Source organism: Chrysemys picta, chromosome 6 (genome assembly GCF_011386835.1).
Source record: "Chrysemys picta bellii isolate R12L10 chromosome 6, ASM1138683v2, whole genome shotgun sequence".
Classification (NCBI taxonomy): domain Eukaryota; kingdom Metazoa; phylum Chordata; order Testudines; family Emydidae; genus Chrysemys; species Chrysemys picta.
The window spans coordinates 38,549,453-38,569,743 of record NC_088796.1 but is presented as its reverse complement, the minus strand read 5'-3'; the positions used below and the strand labels follow the sequence as shown (position 1 = coordinate 38,569,743).

The 20,291-nt window shown below is 39.1% G+C and overlaps 1 protein-coding gene across 4 annotated transcripts in view; it reads right to left on the bottom strand.

Annotated features, from left to right (window-relative positions):
• Window positions 1–20,291, bottom strand: part of ZSWIM6 (zinc finger SWIM-type containing 6) — a 162,680-nt gene that overhangs the window by 34,806 nt on the left and 107,583 nt on the right. For 3 of the 4 annotated variants that reach the window (XM_005281038.4, XM_005281040.4, XM_065599012.1), the window contains exons 3-5: window positions 19,276–19,424; window positions 18,602–18,752; window positions 277–456 (exon numbers count right to left, since the gene is read on the bottom strand). In XM_005281038.4, coding sequence (XP_005281095.1) covers window positions 277–456; window positions 18,602–18,752; window positions 19,276–19,424 — 480 coding nt within the window. The remainder of the gene's footprint in view (window positions 1–276; window positions 457–18,601; window positions 18,753–19,275; window positions 19,425–20,291) is intronic. The other variant, XM_008174488.4, reaches the window with a different exon arrangement.

Sequence of the window (20,291 nt, the reverse complement as noted above, 5' to 3'; positions counted from 1 at the left end):
AAAAGGGTTGGAAACATTTAGGATGACTCGGTCTTGAAATATTTCATTCAGTAAATGCATTTGAACACACATCAACACACACACATCCCTTGCTCAACTATCGTTACAAAAATGTATTCATCCTCCCTTCACTTGATACTTTACTTGTCCATACCAACTCCCACTCCCAAAAGAGAGAAAGTTATTTGTCCCAGGAAAGAAAGTAAAATTTTGCAGGGATATATTAATATATAGGTTATAGCATATGTTACAATTAGTGCATCTGTTCAGACTCACCTTGGTTAGCATTTGCACCCTGAGGCAAAGCATTGGTTAAATTGGGCAGCTCGTTTCCATGGTTTCCATCTTCCCAGGGACAAACATCCACACTGTTCCATTTTTTCAGCTGTTTTAGCCAACTGGCCTTCTGCTCCAACTTGCAGTGGGGATTTAAGACTATACACATCCAAAGAGCACCTGATTTAAAAAAATTGCTCAATTATCTTTTCTATTAAAAGAGCAACAGCCAATGACTAATTTTAAAAACCTATGGAGTTTTACCAGATGGTATTTTTATATTATAATGTTTTTTCCCCTGCAAAGCCACACTGTTGGCCTCCAAGTGTGGTCTAATACTAGCAGACCATGAGTTCCTGACTCAGCATTGTGGGGTTAATGTGGCCTTTTTCCAACCATCCCAAATAACTTAATTAGAATATACAATCTTTCTATTGAAATTGAACATATAAAAAGATAAAGTGGGACTTCATATGAAGCACTACAAAATCTAAAGCCTCCACTCTATAGTTTGTCAGAAAGGAATATCAGTTTAAAGTGAAAAGAGAAAGAATCCATACCCAAGTTACAAAACTCAACCACCGATCCTTTTAATTCTGACAGAGGAAGCAAGTGCATTAGTTTAAAAACAACACAACAAAGAAAAATGTAGAAGAAACAATTATATTTGCTATATAATTATTTCCCAGTTTTACGTTACAGTAAAATATTTTGAAATAAAATTAAATATATTAAACACAAGTATACATAAACTGTACACATATACCTCCACATCCTCAGAACTTATCAAAACCTATCCAAAGAACTGTAATTCACACTCAAAATCATTTTCAAATCACATTTGGATTTGAGAGATTTAATATTCAGTCAAGACTGCAGCACTTTTTAATACAAAGACTTATTTTTACTGCCATTATTTCAGTAATTAGGTTAAACTGTAAAATCTGTTTTACATTCTCTCTTTACACAACTCAAAGAGAAAGCTGATTTGTGCTGACATTTCACACATACCATCAGTTCAGAATCTGACTCCCTGACACTGCGTAACAGAGCATCCTCAAATACTTCAGGGTCTGTGGCAACAATTTTCAAATGGAAACATTTTTCTCTGTATCAGCTGTCTCTTTATCACTGTGAACTTTGACAGCAGCATGAAGACATGCTATTTAGCAACACTTCGTTTGTTTATTAAGGATGTACTTTACACACGATAGGACATTTGCAGAAGTGGCCTAAAAACTGCATGACAGATGCCCAGAAAAAAGAATAATGATGCAGCTGGGTCACCTAAGGTGATTAAACTCTAGTAGCCAAATAATAGCTTGCTAACTAAGAAAGTAAAAGGTATACCTGGAACACAGACCATCATACAACATTGATTCCTAGAAGTAACTTAGCATTCTGGTATCCTACACACCATGGTATGGGAGCGTATTCTTAAGTACCACTTCATGATGAGCCAAGGGAAACTTAAACCTTACAGGATAAAGCCCTCAAAGTCCTCAGATGCTGGTGTGGAAATGGGGGCAGGGAAGTGTACCAAAAAAAAAAAAAAAAAAAAAAAAAAAAATCTGCATGATGCCACAAAATAAGACAGGGTGCAGCAAAGGATAGAAGATGATGTCACTAGAATAGCATAGGTGATTATTTGGAACGGTTAAACACACTAAAGGAATCTGTTTTAGAAGATGAAACTTGCAGAAATGTATAAAAGAAAAAAAACATACTGAATCTGGAAGTCAAGAACTCTTTCCCCTACGGCCCTTTTAAAATCAACTCTTACAATTTCCTTTAGACACTCTGTGCAGTGGTTTAAACATATTGCAACCCTCCTAAGCCAAGTAAAACTGAAGAATTTCACTGATTATTTTTACTATTAAGCACCAAAACATACAATGAAGATGGTCCTTGCAATCTCCAAGATAAAAGAGGAAACAGTGAGGAATGGCTAACTGATTTATTAATTATTTCCTTCAGTAGTACTTATGAGCACTGAAGAGCATGACAATGCAACCCTCTGTATTAAAAAGAGACTAATACAACTTAACACACTGTAACTGGATTTCCAATGATTCTAGAATAGCAGCTAAATAAACCAAGGTCAAGCACAAAATTTTAACTGTATTTGATGACTATTTTAAATTATTCAGCAAGGCAAAATATACAGCACTGAGAATTACAGAATGTCCCACTACAAAACTGATTTATGGTATGCAGGAATGCATAAAGCAATCAAAACCAGTCAATGAAAAGCAGAGAAATGTCAAAAGAGTTAGTGAAGGCCTACCATGCATATACTACACTTAATAGGAGGAGGAGGGGCAGAATCTCAAAATATTTAATTTCAAGCATCTACTTTAATTTCAAGAGGGCAACTGTGTTGTGAGTTTAATTATATCAGTAGCTGTATTCTCAGAAAGCCAAGCTATTTGGTGTAAGTTAAACACAAGGATTAATTCTTATATTAAGACCTTTACACAGAAATCCATGTGTCACACCAAATAGAGGTTATATTATGTAATTTGATTAAGTCCACGTACAGAACGGAACTCCCCCATGTGCCACTTAAAATGTTAACTCTCACTGATATCAATGAGATGTGTGTGTTTGTAAAGTCTGCAGGACTGGGCCTTCACACTACTTTCAAGGTTAAGTGATGCCTTTCTGGAGGAGTGGGAGAAGGAATTCCCCATTTGGAAGAGAGTTGAGCATGGAGAGCCTGAGGTTCCACACCCAAAGTGTGTCATTTTGGGGGAGGAAGTATAATGCCAGCGACCCCATTCCTCACCCCAGCAATTTTTTTTTTAAAGTGCATGTATAGTGTGTGTGGGGTGGCGGATGAGGGGGAAATGTGCATGGGTGGGGCAGAGTTTCTACCTCCCGGTTTTTCGGGGGCAGCTGTCCATGCTAGGTATCTGAAATTCACTGCTTCCTGTCCTTTAACACTCTACTGCAACAAGCTTCTAAGAAGGGAGATGTTTGGTCGTACCCACTATTCACCCACCAGCCAAATGGAAGAAGCCAGGAAGCCGTTCTTTCTATTTCACAGCAGCAGCTGGTCTACCTCTTGCTGCTGCTGCAGTAGACAAGCGCTAAGGGGCATCCTTTTAGATATCAAAGCAAAACACAGGCGTATTCTGGTTTTGAACAAGGGGGTTCAGCTACCTTCTGCCTAATGGCTCCCATATGGGGCAATTACCTGTAATAAGCAGTGATTATGGCCAGTAAGGATCAAGTAAAAATGAAGGACAACTACCTTTTGTGAGTAAACTTATCTTATCCCATCCCAGACTCAGGAAAAAACTAACTTTTAATTAAGAGAATTTCCGAGTACTTCTCAAACTTGAAGATTGATGTACACCGAAGAGTCTGTACTAAAAAGAGCACTCCTGTACTCCAAAAAGGATATTCCCAATATCAAGAGAAGTTCACCAGCTTGACATAATGAAATCCAGCTACCAACATGACCCACAACATAAACAATTGCCCCAATAAAGACAAAGAAACCCTGGTCAGAATATATAGTATTAGAAATGGTCACAACTGAACACTCAATACAGCTGCCATATTTTTCACCCAAAACTCTGGAGACATTTTGATCCAGGCTAGAGTCCCTCTCATACAGGCCCAAACAGACACCCCAAATCCATACACTACTGAACAAAAAGTAAAGTTTGGATTCAGATTCTGGACTGCGTCCCACCTCTTTCCAATATGAAAATCCTCAAAGTGCAAAGGCAAAATATCACAAACCAATATGCAAATTTCATTTTTCCCTGAAGATAATTGGATGATAAGTCATGCTGTGACTGCAATTTGATATTAATTTCACAAGGGAACAAATACTAAAACTGTCACATCTCAGTGAGGAATTGTCTATTCTGGTTCCACAATAATCCTCTTGACCTGAATAAAGCTAGCTTTGCCTCAACAGACCTTTGGTTCAAACAGCATATCTTCAGAGATGTATCGCTGTCATTTGTCTCCAGTACATCTCATCCCACAGAAAAATGTATTTTATCACTGTTCTCCATAGTATGTGGTTTCCCCATACATATAGCCAAAGATTAGCATAGCTAAATTCTCTCAATAGACACCCTGCCCCAGAACCAAGGCTGTAGAAAGGGACAGTGTGTCCATGCTGACTCAGGATTTAAACAAGTAGAAAATAGCATTATTAAAGTGCTCAGTTCCTGTAACAGTAGGTGCTGTAATAATTACACACTCACAGTATGCATGCATTCATAAGCCATAAAAAAAGGAACAAGGAATGTATACAGACTCTCTTTAGAGATTAAGTATTACACAGTTCCCATAAATCCCATTACATTTCACCCCTTCCCCAACAACTGGAAAAACCCCACCTAATTTTACTGTGGGGAAACAAGATGAGAAATTGAAGGTTCAGCCTACAATTCAAGACTGATTATATTAGTCAAAAGAAATCTGCTTTCTCTAAAAGTATGATGATGCCCTGTCAATGATGGTATATAGCTAAGCTTGTGTCAGCATTTTCACAATAACCATTTTCAGTGGTTTATAACACTGCTGAAATAGGTTGCTACAGGCTGAAACTTGGTATAAGGCCTTAGCCTGGTGGAATTTTGTATTAAAATGTTTATTTAAATCAATTCTCTCATTTGCAAAATTAAAATATGCATTGTATCTGCACACAAGTTGCTGTTTATAGACTTACAAAGTTTTTATGCTAGCGTAACTCAAACTTTCATTTAAGTACCAAATTTCAAAAGCAGTCAACTCTGTTAGATTACAAGAGAGTAGCGACATTTAGTATTTTCACTGTTAATTGCCTGGAGCAGTATTCTTTGGTTAAGAGTAGCTATTGCACAGTGGGATTATGTCAGCCACATTGCGTCACCATTTGTTGAATACATGTCATCATACCTCATTTGGTCCTATGTGATTCTATTGTGGAAGTATTGTTTTAGAACATTTAGGTGTTATATATATGCCACGTGGATGTTTAAAAAAAACGGAACTCATTAGCCTTTTTGTATGTTAAAAGCTTTAGAGTCAAAAGTGGCTGTTAAGATAGGAAAAATGTTTAGATGTTTCACAATCTAAAATGACTATACAGCATTATATAAACTTTATAATCCAAACTTCTATATAAACACATAATACCTGCTGCATTGGAACAGCAAACAGGCAGTTAGCAAAATAATAGAAAAAAGTCTAGTGTGTACTACTCCCCCATCCTCAAGGGCAAATCCCCCACAGTCACTGGTAAAACCACCTCCTTCCTACATGCAATAAGAGGTCTCCATTAGAACAAAAATTATTCAGAAGCCCCACTGGAGAATGATCCAATTAAACAATTGTTTTTATAGAACAGTGAAGATGGAGAGTATTGTACTGAAGTGCTTACTCTATCATAAGAACCCCAAGGAGAAGTACTTGCAGTATTCAGTCAAATTGGAGTAGCAATTTTATTCATAAAAACAATTCCTTAATGCACTCTGGTTTTTCTACAGAGCCTTCAGAAAGAACCTGCAATGGGTGTTGTGTTTCTTGGAGAACAGAATGTTTCATTTTGCTCTAATTCATTCTATTACTGAATTAAACTTTGATGTATTGGTCTTGACAAGTGCTTCATGCTGATTGTATTGTGTATGATAGTATAATCACTCCCCATGCATTTCACACTAGCTGGCTGATTAATGCAATAGATTACCTGCAGCATTGATACCTTCTGCACACTAAAATCTGTATGTGTGTTAGGGGGAGCATAGGTGTACCATAAGGGGGCAAAATGAACAGATTTCTAGTTCCTTTAACTTACTTCCTTCTCTCCCAAGACTGTTACATTAAAAAACCAACATTTCCAATGTCATGGGAGCAAGTGTGTTCTAGTGCAGAAAAATGGGAATCGGAATTCTATACTCAGCTCTGTTACTCACTCATTGACCCTTGTACAAGTCACTGAACTGTTCTGTGCATATATAAAGTAGGTTTAATACTGACTTTCACTCCAGCCTCAATTTCAGTGTCCTCAAATTTTAATACATTAAGAAGATGAAAACAAAATGCATCTCATGTCCTCTTTTTTTTTTTTAGTCCTTTGTTCGATCATCCCTTACCAAATTATACCTAGTTTAGGCTCTTAGCCTGCAACCTACTGTGACTGCGTGGAGCCCCACTGACTAAGCCAATGGGGTTCTGCACAGGTGCTGGGGTCCACTCAAGCAAAGCAGTTTTCAAGATCAGGACTACAGATTGTCATCTCCTCAGGACATAAACTAGTTACGTCCATCAAATCTCAATTAAGGGCCATATTTCTGATTCCTTACAAATAATTATTCATTTTCATCATTAATACAACAAGAGGAATAATTTTATCTACAGAGCTGGAAGAAAATACCAGGTGTTTTCAAAGAAACCCACTGATTTACTTTCCTAGCATTCATGATAGTTTATTTTGAATGTTTGGAAATAAAAGGTAACAGCATTGTTAATACTAGAGCAAACAAATGGGTATTAAAACTTTCACTAAACTGCTCATGGCTGTTTTAAAAATATATACTTTAATTAGTCCCATAATAAATTCAAATAATTACTTATGTCACAGTTAAGTTGTGAACAGAAAATGGGACTCTTGTTCTGACAAAGCATAGACTAAATATTTCTTCTGAACAGTTTAACAATTACAAATAAAATGTTAAGAACCACAACATGCTTGCAGATCATTTTCAAAATGAAAAAGGATGAAATTAGTCAGATAAATTGTTCACTATGAATATATCATCCAGCTCTACTGCACTACCTCACAGGCACGTTAAACAACTCAATTTTTTCTACAGCATTTCAACTTTCTTGAAATGAGAGGGGCAAAGGGTTTGACCACAAGAACTGAAAGGGGGTTGTTGCTGAAACAAAGGACCGTTTTTGAAAATATATTTCCATTAAAGAAGGATAAGTACACTCAAATAAAATCACTAGGATGCATGGAGATAGAGGACAGGAAAAACAGCAGGATAACCAGTATTATGCTTACATAACTGAAACACACCACCACACCTTCACATAGGCCTCATCTATGGCAACATGTAGAGTACAGGCACTACAGCTGTAGCTATACACTGCAGTGAAAGGCAGGCTGTATCGACACTTGTCACTGTGGTGTGCAGCTACAGGAAGCAGCGAAAGACTCTGGTAGACAGGAGACAGCAGGACACGACACTGCTCAAAATAGCAGTGTAGACATGGGGGGCACTGCTTGGGCACGTACAGAGAGCCAGGCAGGGTATGTACCCTAGGGTTCAGGTGGGAAGGGCACTCTACTCACCTAAGCAGTGCCTCAAAGTCTACACTGCTATTTATACCCATGATAGCTGGGTGTGCCGTGTCTGTACTCTACACTCTGCCATAAATGTAGATATACCTATAGATTATAAAGCCATAAGTGACCACTGTGCTCATCTTGGCTGTTCTGCATAAAACACAGGACCTTAGAACTTCCCTGAATTAATTTCCATTTGAACTAAAGTATAGCTTTCAGAAAAGCATCCAATCAATTTAAAAATTGCCAGTGATGGAGAATCCACCACAACCCTTGGTCATTTCTTCCAATGGTTAATTACCTTCACTTTTAAAAATGCATACCTTATTTCTAGTCAGAATTTGTCTAGGTTCAACTTCCAGCCATTGGATCTTGTTATACCTTTATCTGTTAAGGTATCAAATTTCTCTTCTCTGTGAAGGTATTATAGACTGTATGATCAAGTCACTCCTTCACCTTCTCTTTGAGCTCCTGCAATATCGTTACAAGGCATGTTTTCTACTCCTTTAATCATTCTCATGGCCCTTCTCTGAGCCCTCTCAAATTTATTTATATTCTTCTTTAATTGTGTACGTGAGAACTGGGCATGGTATTCCAGTAGCTGTCATGGGATGGGATTCCAGTACCCTTCAACAAGAAGGGACCTGAATAAAATCACTAGGGCCCAATCGCTTGGATCCCAGAATATTAGAACTCACTGAAGTTGCAACCACTCCATAATAGGACCAGATGTCCCGATGATAGGGGCTTTGTCTTACATAGGCAATTATCTCCTCCCTCCCCCCCAAAAAAGTCCTGATTTTTCACAGTTGCTATCTGATCACCCTACTCCATAGGCACGTATAATCTACTTTCTCTGGTATTTACTGGGGGTAATATCAGAAGATTAGATGTTAGCTCATGTTATTTAGCTCATGTTTTTCTTATGTTTTAAAAAAAGGGAAAAGTATGTTCTATAAAATATAGGTCAGCAACTAATTTCAGTCACATGTCAAGTTCTGTACTTAATTATGTAAGCATTGGTCATGGTCTCAGAGAAGGATGAAATTAGTTTTTCACTTGAAGCAGGGATTCAACCACTTTGTTATAAAAAGGAGTATTACAGGATATCCTCAAAATTACAGTGCTTACTCTGAGCACACTATGAATTTTCAGGAAAATTTACAAGTTAATCAGTTAATTTGTTTAGGAATTAAAAGTATTTTAAAATGGGTTTCTGAAGAAATTTAGCACTCACCATCTAGCTTTTTTTGTTAGGTCCTGAATAATCTTAATGGAACACAGACTCAACTTCCCAAATAGCAAAATAAATAAATAAACCATTCACAGAAATCTTGCACATTGACTAAATTTCAATAATGTTGTTCATGGTAACAAATGGTAGGTTTTGCCATTATTTTTCATAACTGAAAGCTGCTTCTTCAGCAGGGTCTGACAAATGCTGTTCTATTACAGAAAACTGAAAGCACCAAACTCCTATTGTCTTAATAGAACTGAGGCCATAAATGCCCTCAGTTAAGATGCCCTCTTTCAAGATAGTCACTGCTTTCAGTTATTCCCAATGAAAGTGAGAGGAAACTGGTTTCTGGAAATATGGGTGTCCTCCATCTTTCTCAAGGCCATCTAGGCTTCACTGCCAATGGGAGCAATAGGAGACAGCAGCCATTTTGAAAGAAGGCAGTTATTCACAGAATTCTCTGTATTAGCACATTATTTATCACCCTCTGCTGAAGAAGAAATGTTTAGTTATGATGAACTCAAGCAAAACATTATCATTAATCTTAGAATTTTTGAGAACCGTGTGCTGCACCAGACATAAGCAACAGAAAGAGGAAAAGTAAGAAGTGATGTTCTGACTTCTACAGTTGACTGAAGTGGAGAGAAACTTGCCAGTTCATTCTGGCTGCTTTGGTCTGCTCCAGAGCAAGGTGAAGGATCCATAATGTACTGGTGAATGTGTTGCTAAAAGTTTTTAAAAAATTAAAAATTAAGATTGATATTATATTTTACTCACTTAAGATACAACCCACACAGCAACATTTTGTGTTTTTTATTTAGTGTTTATATATGAACATTTTAAATTAGAGAGTCTCTTATCTGGGAACTGCCTATGTTAAACTGGAATTAAAAGTTAATACATATCACTAATTAAGGGCAAAAAATATCACAGGCATATTAAAATTATATCCAATGCCCCCTAAAATAAAAGCATTCCAAACCCAGGAAACTCAAGGTATGATTAAACTTACAGAAATCTAAACATGGTAAGGCAAGGAAAAGTATAGCTAGGGAACCCAAACAGTCATAACACCATCCTGTAGTTACAGGAGACATTCTGAAAATCTAAAAATGAGTGTCTGAAAATCAGTTTAAGCTGAAGCTTCAAAACACTTGTTAGTGCCACAAACCCTTGATTTAACAGCAGTCAGTGTGAACATAAATATATATATGAATTAGATAACAAATAGCAGAAGCAAAAGGCAATGACAAAGTCACAATGAAGAGAAGTTTCACACACAACTGAGATTCTGTGTAGAGCCACCGCTGTTCAATTTCTCATAAAAGCAGTCATCCAAAGCTATGCCTTTCAAGTGCCAAAATTTGTTTATGACACTAAAGTCAGAAATAGTTAGTTTAGTACCTTAAACAGCATAAATCAATCTAAGACACATTTATACATGTTAGCATAATATTCTGTGAAATGGCTGATATAATTTAATGGAAGTGCATATAACGTGCAGACTTTTTTAATCCAAAAATCACAAAACAACCAATTTAATGGTGGGCAACGTCTGCAACATACTGATAGTGAAAAGGGATTTATGAATTCATGTTAGCACTTTGTTCAATTGCAGTTAAGAGCGGCCAAAAGGATACTATGCTGTATCAAATACTGCATTATAAATAAGAGAAAGGAAGCAACACCAATGTAAAAGGTCAAGAGAAGATGATGAGCTGAGTATAGTATAAGGCACCTGACCACCTTAGGAATGTATGAATTTCAGTGTCTACTTTCAAGTGCTTAAATTTAGTTGCCTAAATACATACTTAGGCACCTAATTAAAAGTATCCTTATTTTCCAAAGGTGCTGGGCACTTACAACGCTTATGGACTTCAAAGGATGTAAATGTCAACAGGAGCTTCAGATGCCCTGCACCTTTGGAAAAATAAAGTCACTTAATTCAGTGCCTAAATAAGGACTTAGGCAACTAAATTTAGGCACTCAGGTTTGAAAATTATGGCCTACATCTGTCCATTTTAACAATACTATGAAATACATGGGGGAAAGGGAATCTTTCTGCAGTGTACATGTACCTTAACAAAACAGAAACAAAAAATATATATATATAAAGATGATAATAGTGACTATTTTAATATGCAGCTGCAGAAAAACAAAAACTGGAATGACTATTTAGCCATGGTAAATCTTGTTCATGGTAGCATTTAAATAGTTGCTAAATTTGGGGTCAGAAAGGAATTTCTCTTGGGGCATATTGGCAGGAACCTTAGCTGTTTTGTCTTATTCTGAAGTACTGAGCAGAGGTCATCTGTTTGAAATAGGTGGCATGCCCCATCCAATTTATTTTCTGTAATTGCAAAGTGAAGAGCCACTAAAGGCCTTCCTATCTTCTACTTCAAGATTTCTATTTAGTTTAGGTTAAAAAAATCCAACTTGATATGTCCTAGATTAGAATACAAAAATTCTCTCAGAATACATGAAAGTAGTTTCAAAGACAGGAAAATGTTATTTAACACCTTGAAAAAATTGTTTCCCCAGAGTAAAATAGTAATTAAATCCTAACTAATTACAACCTCTAACGATCGTGTGTTTAAATTAAATTTCAGATTGGGAGGATAAATTTACTCAAAAAAATAAGAATTTGAAAGTGATCATTAAAAAACAAATATATTGTAACAATTCTCCACGTGTTCTGAATTTGTACAAGATTTTTAACTTCAAGTTAGCAAGTTTTCCTAATCGTTCAGAATATAAAAATAATATATTATGTACCTCTATGGTTGAGAAAATTGATGTAAGAATATTAACAGAATGTTAATATGAATACAATTTAGCTTAACTACAGCATATCAAAGTTTTAAAAAATCTCAACCCGTCTTGAGCATACAATAGCAGTTTCCACAAGTAAAAATTCATTTAAGGGCTAATCCATTAGGTAAGGAGACAACAAAACTCTTGCCACACAAGAGATACATGTGCAGGAGCAGCCCTTCCACTAGGTACGATCAAAGAGATTTCAGAGGTGTCTCCCAGGAAGGCTTTATATTGCTGTAGGACACAGTGACATCACAAGAGTGCTCCATATTTAGCAATCTTAGTCAATGGAGAGTGGTTGAACTGGGTAGGTGAGTGTGAGACTAATACAACAAGAATTTGAGAGCACCCCCTATTCCTGCTGATGTCAATGAGAACTGAGGGCATTCAAAGAGTACCTCAAAGGTTAGAGCTATAGTATGGAAAAGGCAAATCCAAGTAAGTAAAATCTCAGCATCTTAAATTAACTGAATAGCCATTCTCCTGTCTTATAAGAGTGAGAACCTCCTTGGCAGACCCTCCTCCCTGGGGTAGGGCACATGTGGAGAGCCATCTTGCCTTTGGTTCCATCAGAAACTATTCTTTTTTAGTTTAAAAAAGTGAACTAAATATTGTTTTAAAAATCAAAGTGGGGGGGGGAAAATCTATTAGAAATGTTTGTTTTGAAACATGCAAATTGTGTGAAGTTTCTTTACTGCAAAGGCAGGCAAGTGGGTGGAAAAAGATACTGAAAATGGGAGATCAGAAAAAAAATCTGATCCTGTAATCTACGTGTTGACAAGCTGTTGGGCTCCATCACTCCACCAAGTAGTAGATACTTGTCTTGGATTCTTCTACTTGACTGCTTTCATCAGATTAAGCATCTGGGATTTAATTTAACAGTTTCAGCTTTATTAAGCTGTCACAAGAGCGGCCCCACTTTGATAACAGTAGCTGCTCCAATTATGGCTTGGTTTAGGGTTGACAAGTATAATGATTCATTCGTGGCACATGAGAAGCAATAAAAGGTTGTTTTGCATTACAGCTTTAAAAATGTGGGCACTTTTTTCATTTAATTTGTCACTTAGCTTTTGCTAAGAGGACATTTAAATTGCAGTAAAAGGCAAATGGGGCTTTTAGTTTAAATGTAATCCCCATATTTAAATGATCTGTAATGGCGTAGTGTTCGAGTGGGAACACTATTGTCTCACAGTGGGCCCTGATGGTGACATGTGACATTTGTATTCAGGTCCTGTATTATCCATGTGGCTAAAGGGCTTCCAATTTCATTTCACAGCCAGAAGCCTGCAGAAAACACCAATTAACTTGCAGATCCCATTTGCCGACAAAACTCAGCTTCTTCTCGATGCCTGGCATCTGGCAGTGCTCAGCATTTAATTCCAAAGCAAAGCCTTGCAGCAATGTGATCCCTGGGCTGGGGCACAAAGTCAAATTTCCCCCTTTTATTAAGAAAGAAAATCTTTTCACTTTCGAAGCTCAGAAGCAACTTTTATTTAATTTTTGATGGATGAATATTAGAGAATTATTACTGAAGTCAAACTGCAGGGACTTTTTAACCTACGGATAGAGATAATTTTTTCAGAGCAGAAAGAGGGCTGACTGACCTTTTATTGAAATCAGAGAACTCCGTGCATGTTGCACCAGCAGACTTTTACTTCAGGGGATTATAACCATCTCCATATTCCTCTATTTTATCAGTGCAATTAATGGCAGACCAAAGGCGTTCATATTATAATTAATAATGCGTCAATTTCTCAGTTTTGATCAATGGTAATTGAGGGTTAAACTTTCTAAAATCAGCATGTGGTATTTTACTGAGGTACCATTTAAAGAGCATTATTCCAGCTCAGAAGTTTAAAAAAGTTATCTATGTGCCACTGTAGCAAGTGGGGTGTATTGAACACATGAGTGTAATGATTCACACAAATCACTATAGGCACTATCAATGTCTCTAGCATCAACAGAAGTAAATAACTCTAAACTTATCATGCTACATCTGTAATCTTGACATCTCTAACGGAACATATTTAATTACGCTGGAGACCCTCCTTCAGAAGTTTTTTGTTTTCATCATATTCCTTTTAACTGTTTTTAAACACAGCTTGCTGCTTAATTCTAGCCCTTCCAAACTAGAAGTTACTTGTGTGACCCCTCAGGGCATTGTATCATCTTCTTTGGATGATGCTAGCCTCACAATGGATGCCAGGATAATTAATAAAAATTGTCTTGCCCAACACCTCCAAATTTAAGGTTCAATCCTGCTTCTGCTAAAGTCTAGGGTAGTTTTACTAAAGACTTGAATGGGAACAGACCCTCTCTGTCCCCTGTCTAACTTCTTATTCCAATTACCATGCCAGTGCCCACTGCATTGCAGGAAGCATTGGTTAAGTTTTTATGAAAGGATCAATCCAGTTACAGAATGAAGCTTATTACAGTAAGTTTAAAAACATATGCCCAAAATAAAACTGAAAAAATGTCCAGATGCCTAATGGTTGGTAGGCTACAAACTTAAACAACTCTTTATTAAACAGAACCCAAACTTACACTTTACATGTGCTAAAGTCTTTCATAACTACAATACAAAAGCGTTATTTACTCCATGAAATAATCAAGAGCTTAATTAACATACAATATTAAAAAAACCCACTTGACTGTGATTAATACCACTGCCAGCATTTTCTTCATAGATTTAAGGGGAAAATTCTAATTTGTATATACCATTCTCAAAGCAGATCACTCTGAGCAGACAAAAGGTAAATATGCTGTTTTACCCTTACATATAGCATGCCTAGAGGAAAAGAATCAGACTTGCTTCTGATTTCAGGAGGTACAATCAAATTTGTTACCCCTCAGCATCTGTATGAGATCTCCCTTGCTACTGTTGCCCAAACAAATAGCTGGTCCTCAATATCACCCTGCTCTTCATTCTGCGGATCACTGTTTTTCCTTTGGGCTTCCTAATACCCTTGTCTTCGTCAATGCTCATATTGCTCTCTCAGGTCTGTGTCTTTACTATGAAACCGGTGTATTCTTAACTTGAGGTAAAACCAGTGGTGAGCTGGAGCCGGTTCTCACCAGTTCGCAAGAACCGGTTGATAAAAATAGAGGCAGGTAGAGAACCAGTTGTTAAAGGGACGGGGGATGGGCAAAGAATTCCTCTCTCTGGGCCTCCTGTTGCTCCCAGGAGTCCCAGCTAGGGAGGCTGAGGCTCCCCTGCCTCTCCCCCGCTTCCCCACCCCCCCAGAGCTGCAGCATGGCCAGCCACAGGTGGTCACATACCTGCACCAGCTGGGCAGCTGAGCTCAGGAGTCAGTCGTCCTGCTTCTGCTTTTTGAGCAGCCTCCAGCAAGGTAAGGGGGGGGGGGGGACTGCTGCAAGTTCCCCAGGGCTGCCCAAAGGGGAGAGGAGGGCAATTTGCCTCGGCCCCAGCTGCCCCCATGAGTTTTACTTGTCTCCCCCTGAAGAGCCCATAGCCGCAGCATGGCCAGTTCAGCTGCTGAGCTCCAGCCTCCGGGCTGCCGGTAAAGCGGGGGCTGAGAGCTCCAGGGCCGCGGGGGGACGGTGGGTGCATAGGGCAATTTGCCCGGGCCCCTGGGCTGGCCCCAGCTGCAGCATGGCCAGCTCAGCTGAGCTCAGGGCTGCGGGCAACGCAAGATAAGCGGGGGGCTGCTGCTGCAAGTTCCAGGGCTGCCCAGAGGGGAGGTGTGTGCGCAAACAGAGTTGTGTGTTGTGGGGCAGCTGTGTAGCAGGGGAGTTGTGTGGCTGGGAGAGGGTCTGCACAGTGGTGGTATGGGGCTGGGGTTGTGCGCTGGGGAGGGAAAGATGTATAATGCTTGGGGTTGTGCAGTTCAGATCACTTATGGTGTGTATGGGAGGAAGAGGGCTGGCTGTGTACAGTGTGTTGTGGTGCGTTGCTGGGGGTGCTGTATGCTCTGCTGGGCCTGCATAGGGTTCTTGCAGCACAGCAGATTGTTTGTTGAGTAGTGTGGTGTAGATGTGGGCTGTTGTGCAATAGGGGTTGCGTAGCTGTTGTTGTGCCTTGGGTTGGCTTGGCTGCCTAGGGCTCCTGACAGCCAGCAGCTTGGTTGGTGAGCTGGGGGGGTAGGGGTGGGTAGATAGGGGTCGGGACGGTCAGAGGGCAGGGAACAGGGGGATTGAATGGGGGCAAGGGTCCGGGGGGGCAATCAGGAAGGAGCAGGGGTTGGATGGGGTGGTGGGGGCCAGTCAGGGGCAGGGGTTCCTGGGGCAGTCAGGGACAGAGAGAAGGGGTGGTTGAACGGGGCAGGGGTCCTGGGGGGCCATCAGGAATGAGAGGAGAGGTTGGATGGGGCAGCAGGAGGCAGTCAGGGGACAGGGAAGGGAGGTGGATGGGGCAGGGGTACTGGGGGGGGAGGGGCGCATGACCCCCTTGTGGGGTGAGGAGGAGGGAACCAGTTAATTTTTTGGCAGCTCATCACTGGGTAAAACCCTTAGTGAAAACAAGGCACTTTGTAAAGTCCACATGTCCACAGGTTAAGACTATGGGGAAGCACAGTCTGATCAATTCCAAAATTTCAGGGAACATTCTAGGCTTCAGTAGGAACAACCATATTGATTTTGGTGACAATCAGAAAACTGGAAAAGCCGGATTTCCACTTTGCCCATTTGGTGCTACAGACAGAGGAGTACTGTGACATCAGAGATAACTTAGCCACTCATCACTCACTCACTCCAGGTCATCTGCATACTTCAATACCATTGGTTGAGTCAGCAAATAAAACTGCAGGTCAGGACTGACGTGCCTTGATAGAGGAGGGAGAGTGCATGGGTTCAGGACCAAAGTAGAGGAGATTGCATCAGATCAGGAGCTACCATGCCTAATGAGAAGTGAGGATGGAGATTTCCACTGTGACTGCCTCCACACCATGACTGCTTCAGACAAGATCATTTTACCTTTGACAAACTGTTATAATTCAGCTACACAATGCCCTCACTTGGTGCTCCAGGCAGAGAGATTCTTCTACTTGCAGCACCAGATGGGTACTGTCAAGGGGTGACATGGCCAACGCAGGCAGCAGGGTGAGGATTAGGGTTACTATAAGAAGAAAGTAATGACTGACTCAAGGTATGACTACATTACAGCCACAGACTAGACACTTCCTACATCAATGGAAGCAGTTTTTCCTATTTTTGTAGTTAATCCAGCTCTCAGAGGCAATAGCTAGGTTGACAGAAGACTTAGCTGCATCTACACTTGGGGTTATGTTGACCTAACTATGGCACTCAAGGCACAAAATTTTTCACAACATAGCGAGGGCAATCTAATTTTTAAGTGCAGACTAGGCCTGAGTTATGTCTGATGTCACAATGCAACTGCTCAGGCTCTTCTGCCTGTAGCATCAAATGAGCACAGTCAAGAGGAAACTGCTAATATGAAACTGAAAATGAAGAAAAAAGGAGTGGCGGCTTAGACAATTTATTAAAATTTAGGTTTAGCTGCAGTATCCTGTAAAATTGCTACAGGTTCCAGGATAGCCCCTCCCAGCACCTAATAGCTCAACCTACATAAGCAACAAAGTATGCATTCGTCTAGTTTTAAATATAGCTAAAATGTTACTTTCAATAAAGCATATGTCCTTTTCTTTAGCAAAAGCTGCTTTGTTTCGCCATCAAGTCAAGATGTCCAAGCTGCCATTTCCACCCCCCGCTGTTTGCCAGAAATTCACAACAGTTCCAGCCCCTTCTAAATTGAACAATTAAGCCTGCAGAGAACGCCAGTTTCAGATTTATAAAGTATCCTGATAAGCCTGCCTTTTTTAAATGTCCAATTCTTCCTTCATTCCTTAGACTTCTGTAAGACATTTAACGTGGTACCACAAGACATTTTGATTAAAAAACTAGAACGATGTAAAATTAGCATGGCACATATTAAATGGACTAAAAACTGGCTAACTGATAGGTCTGAAAATGTAATGGTAAATGGCATATAGTCATCAAGTGGGAGTGTTTCCAGTGGGGTCCTGCAGGGATCAGTTCTTGGCCCTAATCTATTTAACATTTTTATCAGTGACCTGGAAGAAAACATAAAACAATCTGTGATAAAGTTTGCAAATGACACAAAAATTGGGGGAAGTGGTAAATAATGGAGAAGACAGATTACTGGTTCAGAGTGATCTGGATTGCTTGGTAAACTGGGTGCAACCAAACAATATATGGTTTAATACAGCTAAATGTAAATATATACACATCTAGGAACAAAGAATTTAGGACATTCTTACAAGAGGGGGACTTTAACCTGGGAAGCACTGACTCTGAAAAAGATTTGGGGGTCATGGTGGATAATCAGCTGAACATGAGCTCCCAGTGTGATGCTGTGGCCAAAAAAGCTGATGTGATCTTGGGATGCATAAACAGGAGAATCTTGAGTAGGAGTAGAGAGGTTATTTTACCTCTGTATTTAGCACTGGTGTGACTGCTGCTGGAATATTGTGTCCAGTTCTGATGCTCACAGTTGAAGAAGGATGTTGATAAATTGGAGAAGGTTCAGAGAAAAGCCATGGGAATGATTAAAGGATTAGAAAACATGCTTTATAGTGATAGGCTCAAGGATCTCAATCTATTTAGATTAACAAAGAGAAGTAACAATGGGCTCTTCAATCTAGCAGAGAAAGATATAACAACATCATTGTCCGATGGATGGAAGTTGAAGCTAGACAAATGCAGACTGGAAATAAGGCATACATTTTTGACAGTGAGGGCAATTAACCATCAGAATAATTTATCAGGGAATGTTGTGGATTCTCCATCATTGCTGATTTTTAAGTTAAGATTAGAGGTTCTCTAAAAGTCATGCTCTAGGAATGATTTTGGAGGAGTGCTATGGCCTGTGTTATAGAGTAGGTCAGAGTAGATGATCACAATGGTCTCTTCTGGCCTTGGAATTTATGAAATATATACATACACAGCATATAATTTTAATTCTTTGCATTTACCCAGTTCATCCCAGAGTTGCCTATACTTGTCAGTCATTGCAGTGCCTTGTTGCCTCCAAAGCGACAGACGAGGGTCAGCCATGAACTGTTCTGTTATCAATGTCAACATGCGAGCTCCATTAGAGTCTCTCATCTTTAACATCTCTCGCACCTAGGAAACAAAAAAGGTCTCTTAATACAAGCTTGAAAAAAGAAGCTACATAATACTAGCGAAATACTGACATTTATGCTTTATTTAACTCCTCCTCCCTCTTTGAGACACATACACTATTAAAAAAAAATCTCACTATCAAAAGTTTTAAATGAGAACTTGACTACATTGAGTTTGTTCTCCAACAGTAAAAATGATTTTAGATCACTGTTAATGTCCCACTGCAATTTCTGTTCTGAACAGTTTTTTCACAAGAAATTTAGACTTACATTAAAATACATGCCCCAAGAATATCACACATGGTTCTCCAAAACTTTGGGGGGAAAAAGCTGGTGATGATAAACAAATAGATTTTAAGGCACATCAAGTTATGCTCCACTGATGGAGAATTCTAAGTAACATAATGCTGTACTAATAAGGCTTAACTTGGTTTTAAAATGACTGCATTTTCAGTAATTAATCAATCAAATATGGGCTGGATAGAGGAAAACAAAAAGGAAGGAGACCCAAACGTAACCCCTACCTTCGCAAAAAGCAAATTGAGCTGCTTCCCTGATCCATGGTATCCACCCTGGGAGAGGAAGAGTTTAACTTGCTCCTGGACTTGTTCTTCATCCAAGTGCCAACAGTTTTCATCATCTATGCTAGCACCTGCTGTTGGGTCAGGAGCACCTACAAACAGCACCGAAAAAATTATGGTCTAAATAAATATTATAGGTTCGGGGGGCGGGAGGGGGGGGAGAAATGAAGCAAAAGGAGGTCAGAAGCACAGAGGAATTTTTTGGACTTGGGATCTCTCATGTTTTGAGTATTGGAGCTTTACCTTATTAAAATATTTTGAAGTTTTTTCTCAGTACCCCGATCACTCAGAAGAGGAGAAAGGGGCTCCAAATAAGAATATTTAATAATTAACTACAAACTAAGCAAAAACCTGTTTAATTACAAGAGGTTTTACAATAAAAAGTTTCTGTACTCTGATGTTTTACGTCAGTTTCCACAAAAAACTATAGCACGATACCTGAAACAAAGGTATTCTGGAAAGTTTAAAGTGTGGCTCTACTCTAAGGGTTCCATGTTCATGATCTAAGTGAAATTTATATCAAACATTTTCAATTACAAGATTTTTTTTTCTTGCCAGTATTGCCAAACCAGCTTGAGGTTCCCCTTTTAGTGCACCAGTACATAGAAGAAAAGGTTCTGCAAGCCAAATTATGTTTCCTTTAGTATTTCTTCAATCACAATGTCTTCAAATAGTGTCTTCCATGACACCTGTACAACACCCAGTGCCTTCAATAATCTTGCACAGATGTAAGTGATTGATATTTGGTATACAATTCTGTTGATGGCACAGTAATACATCAACTCAATTCCTCTTAGCTGTAATAGCTCTGCAAGGCCAATAGGAGTAAAAAACAAAGCACAAAAACGTGAACACAGTAGAAGAACTCATAAGTAAGCATGCAGAGGGAATGGATCTGTTGGTTAATAAGCATTTTTACACAGGCTAGGTTTCACTACACAGTTAATTTGAGTGTACAT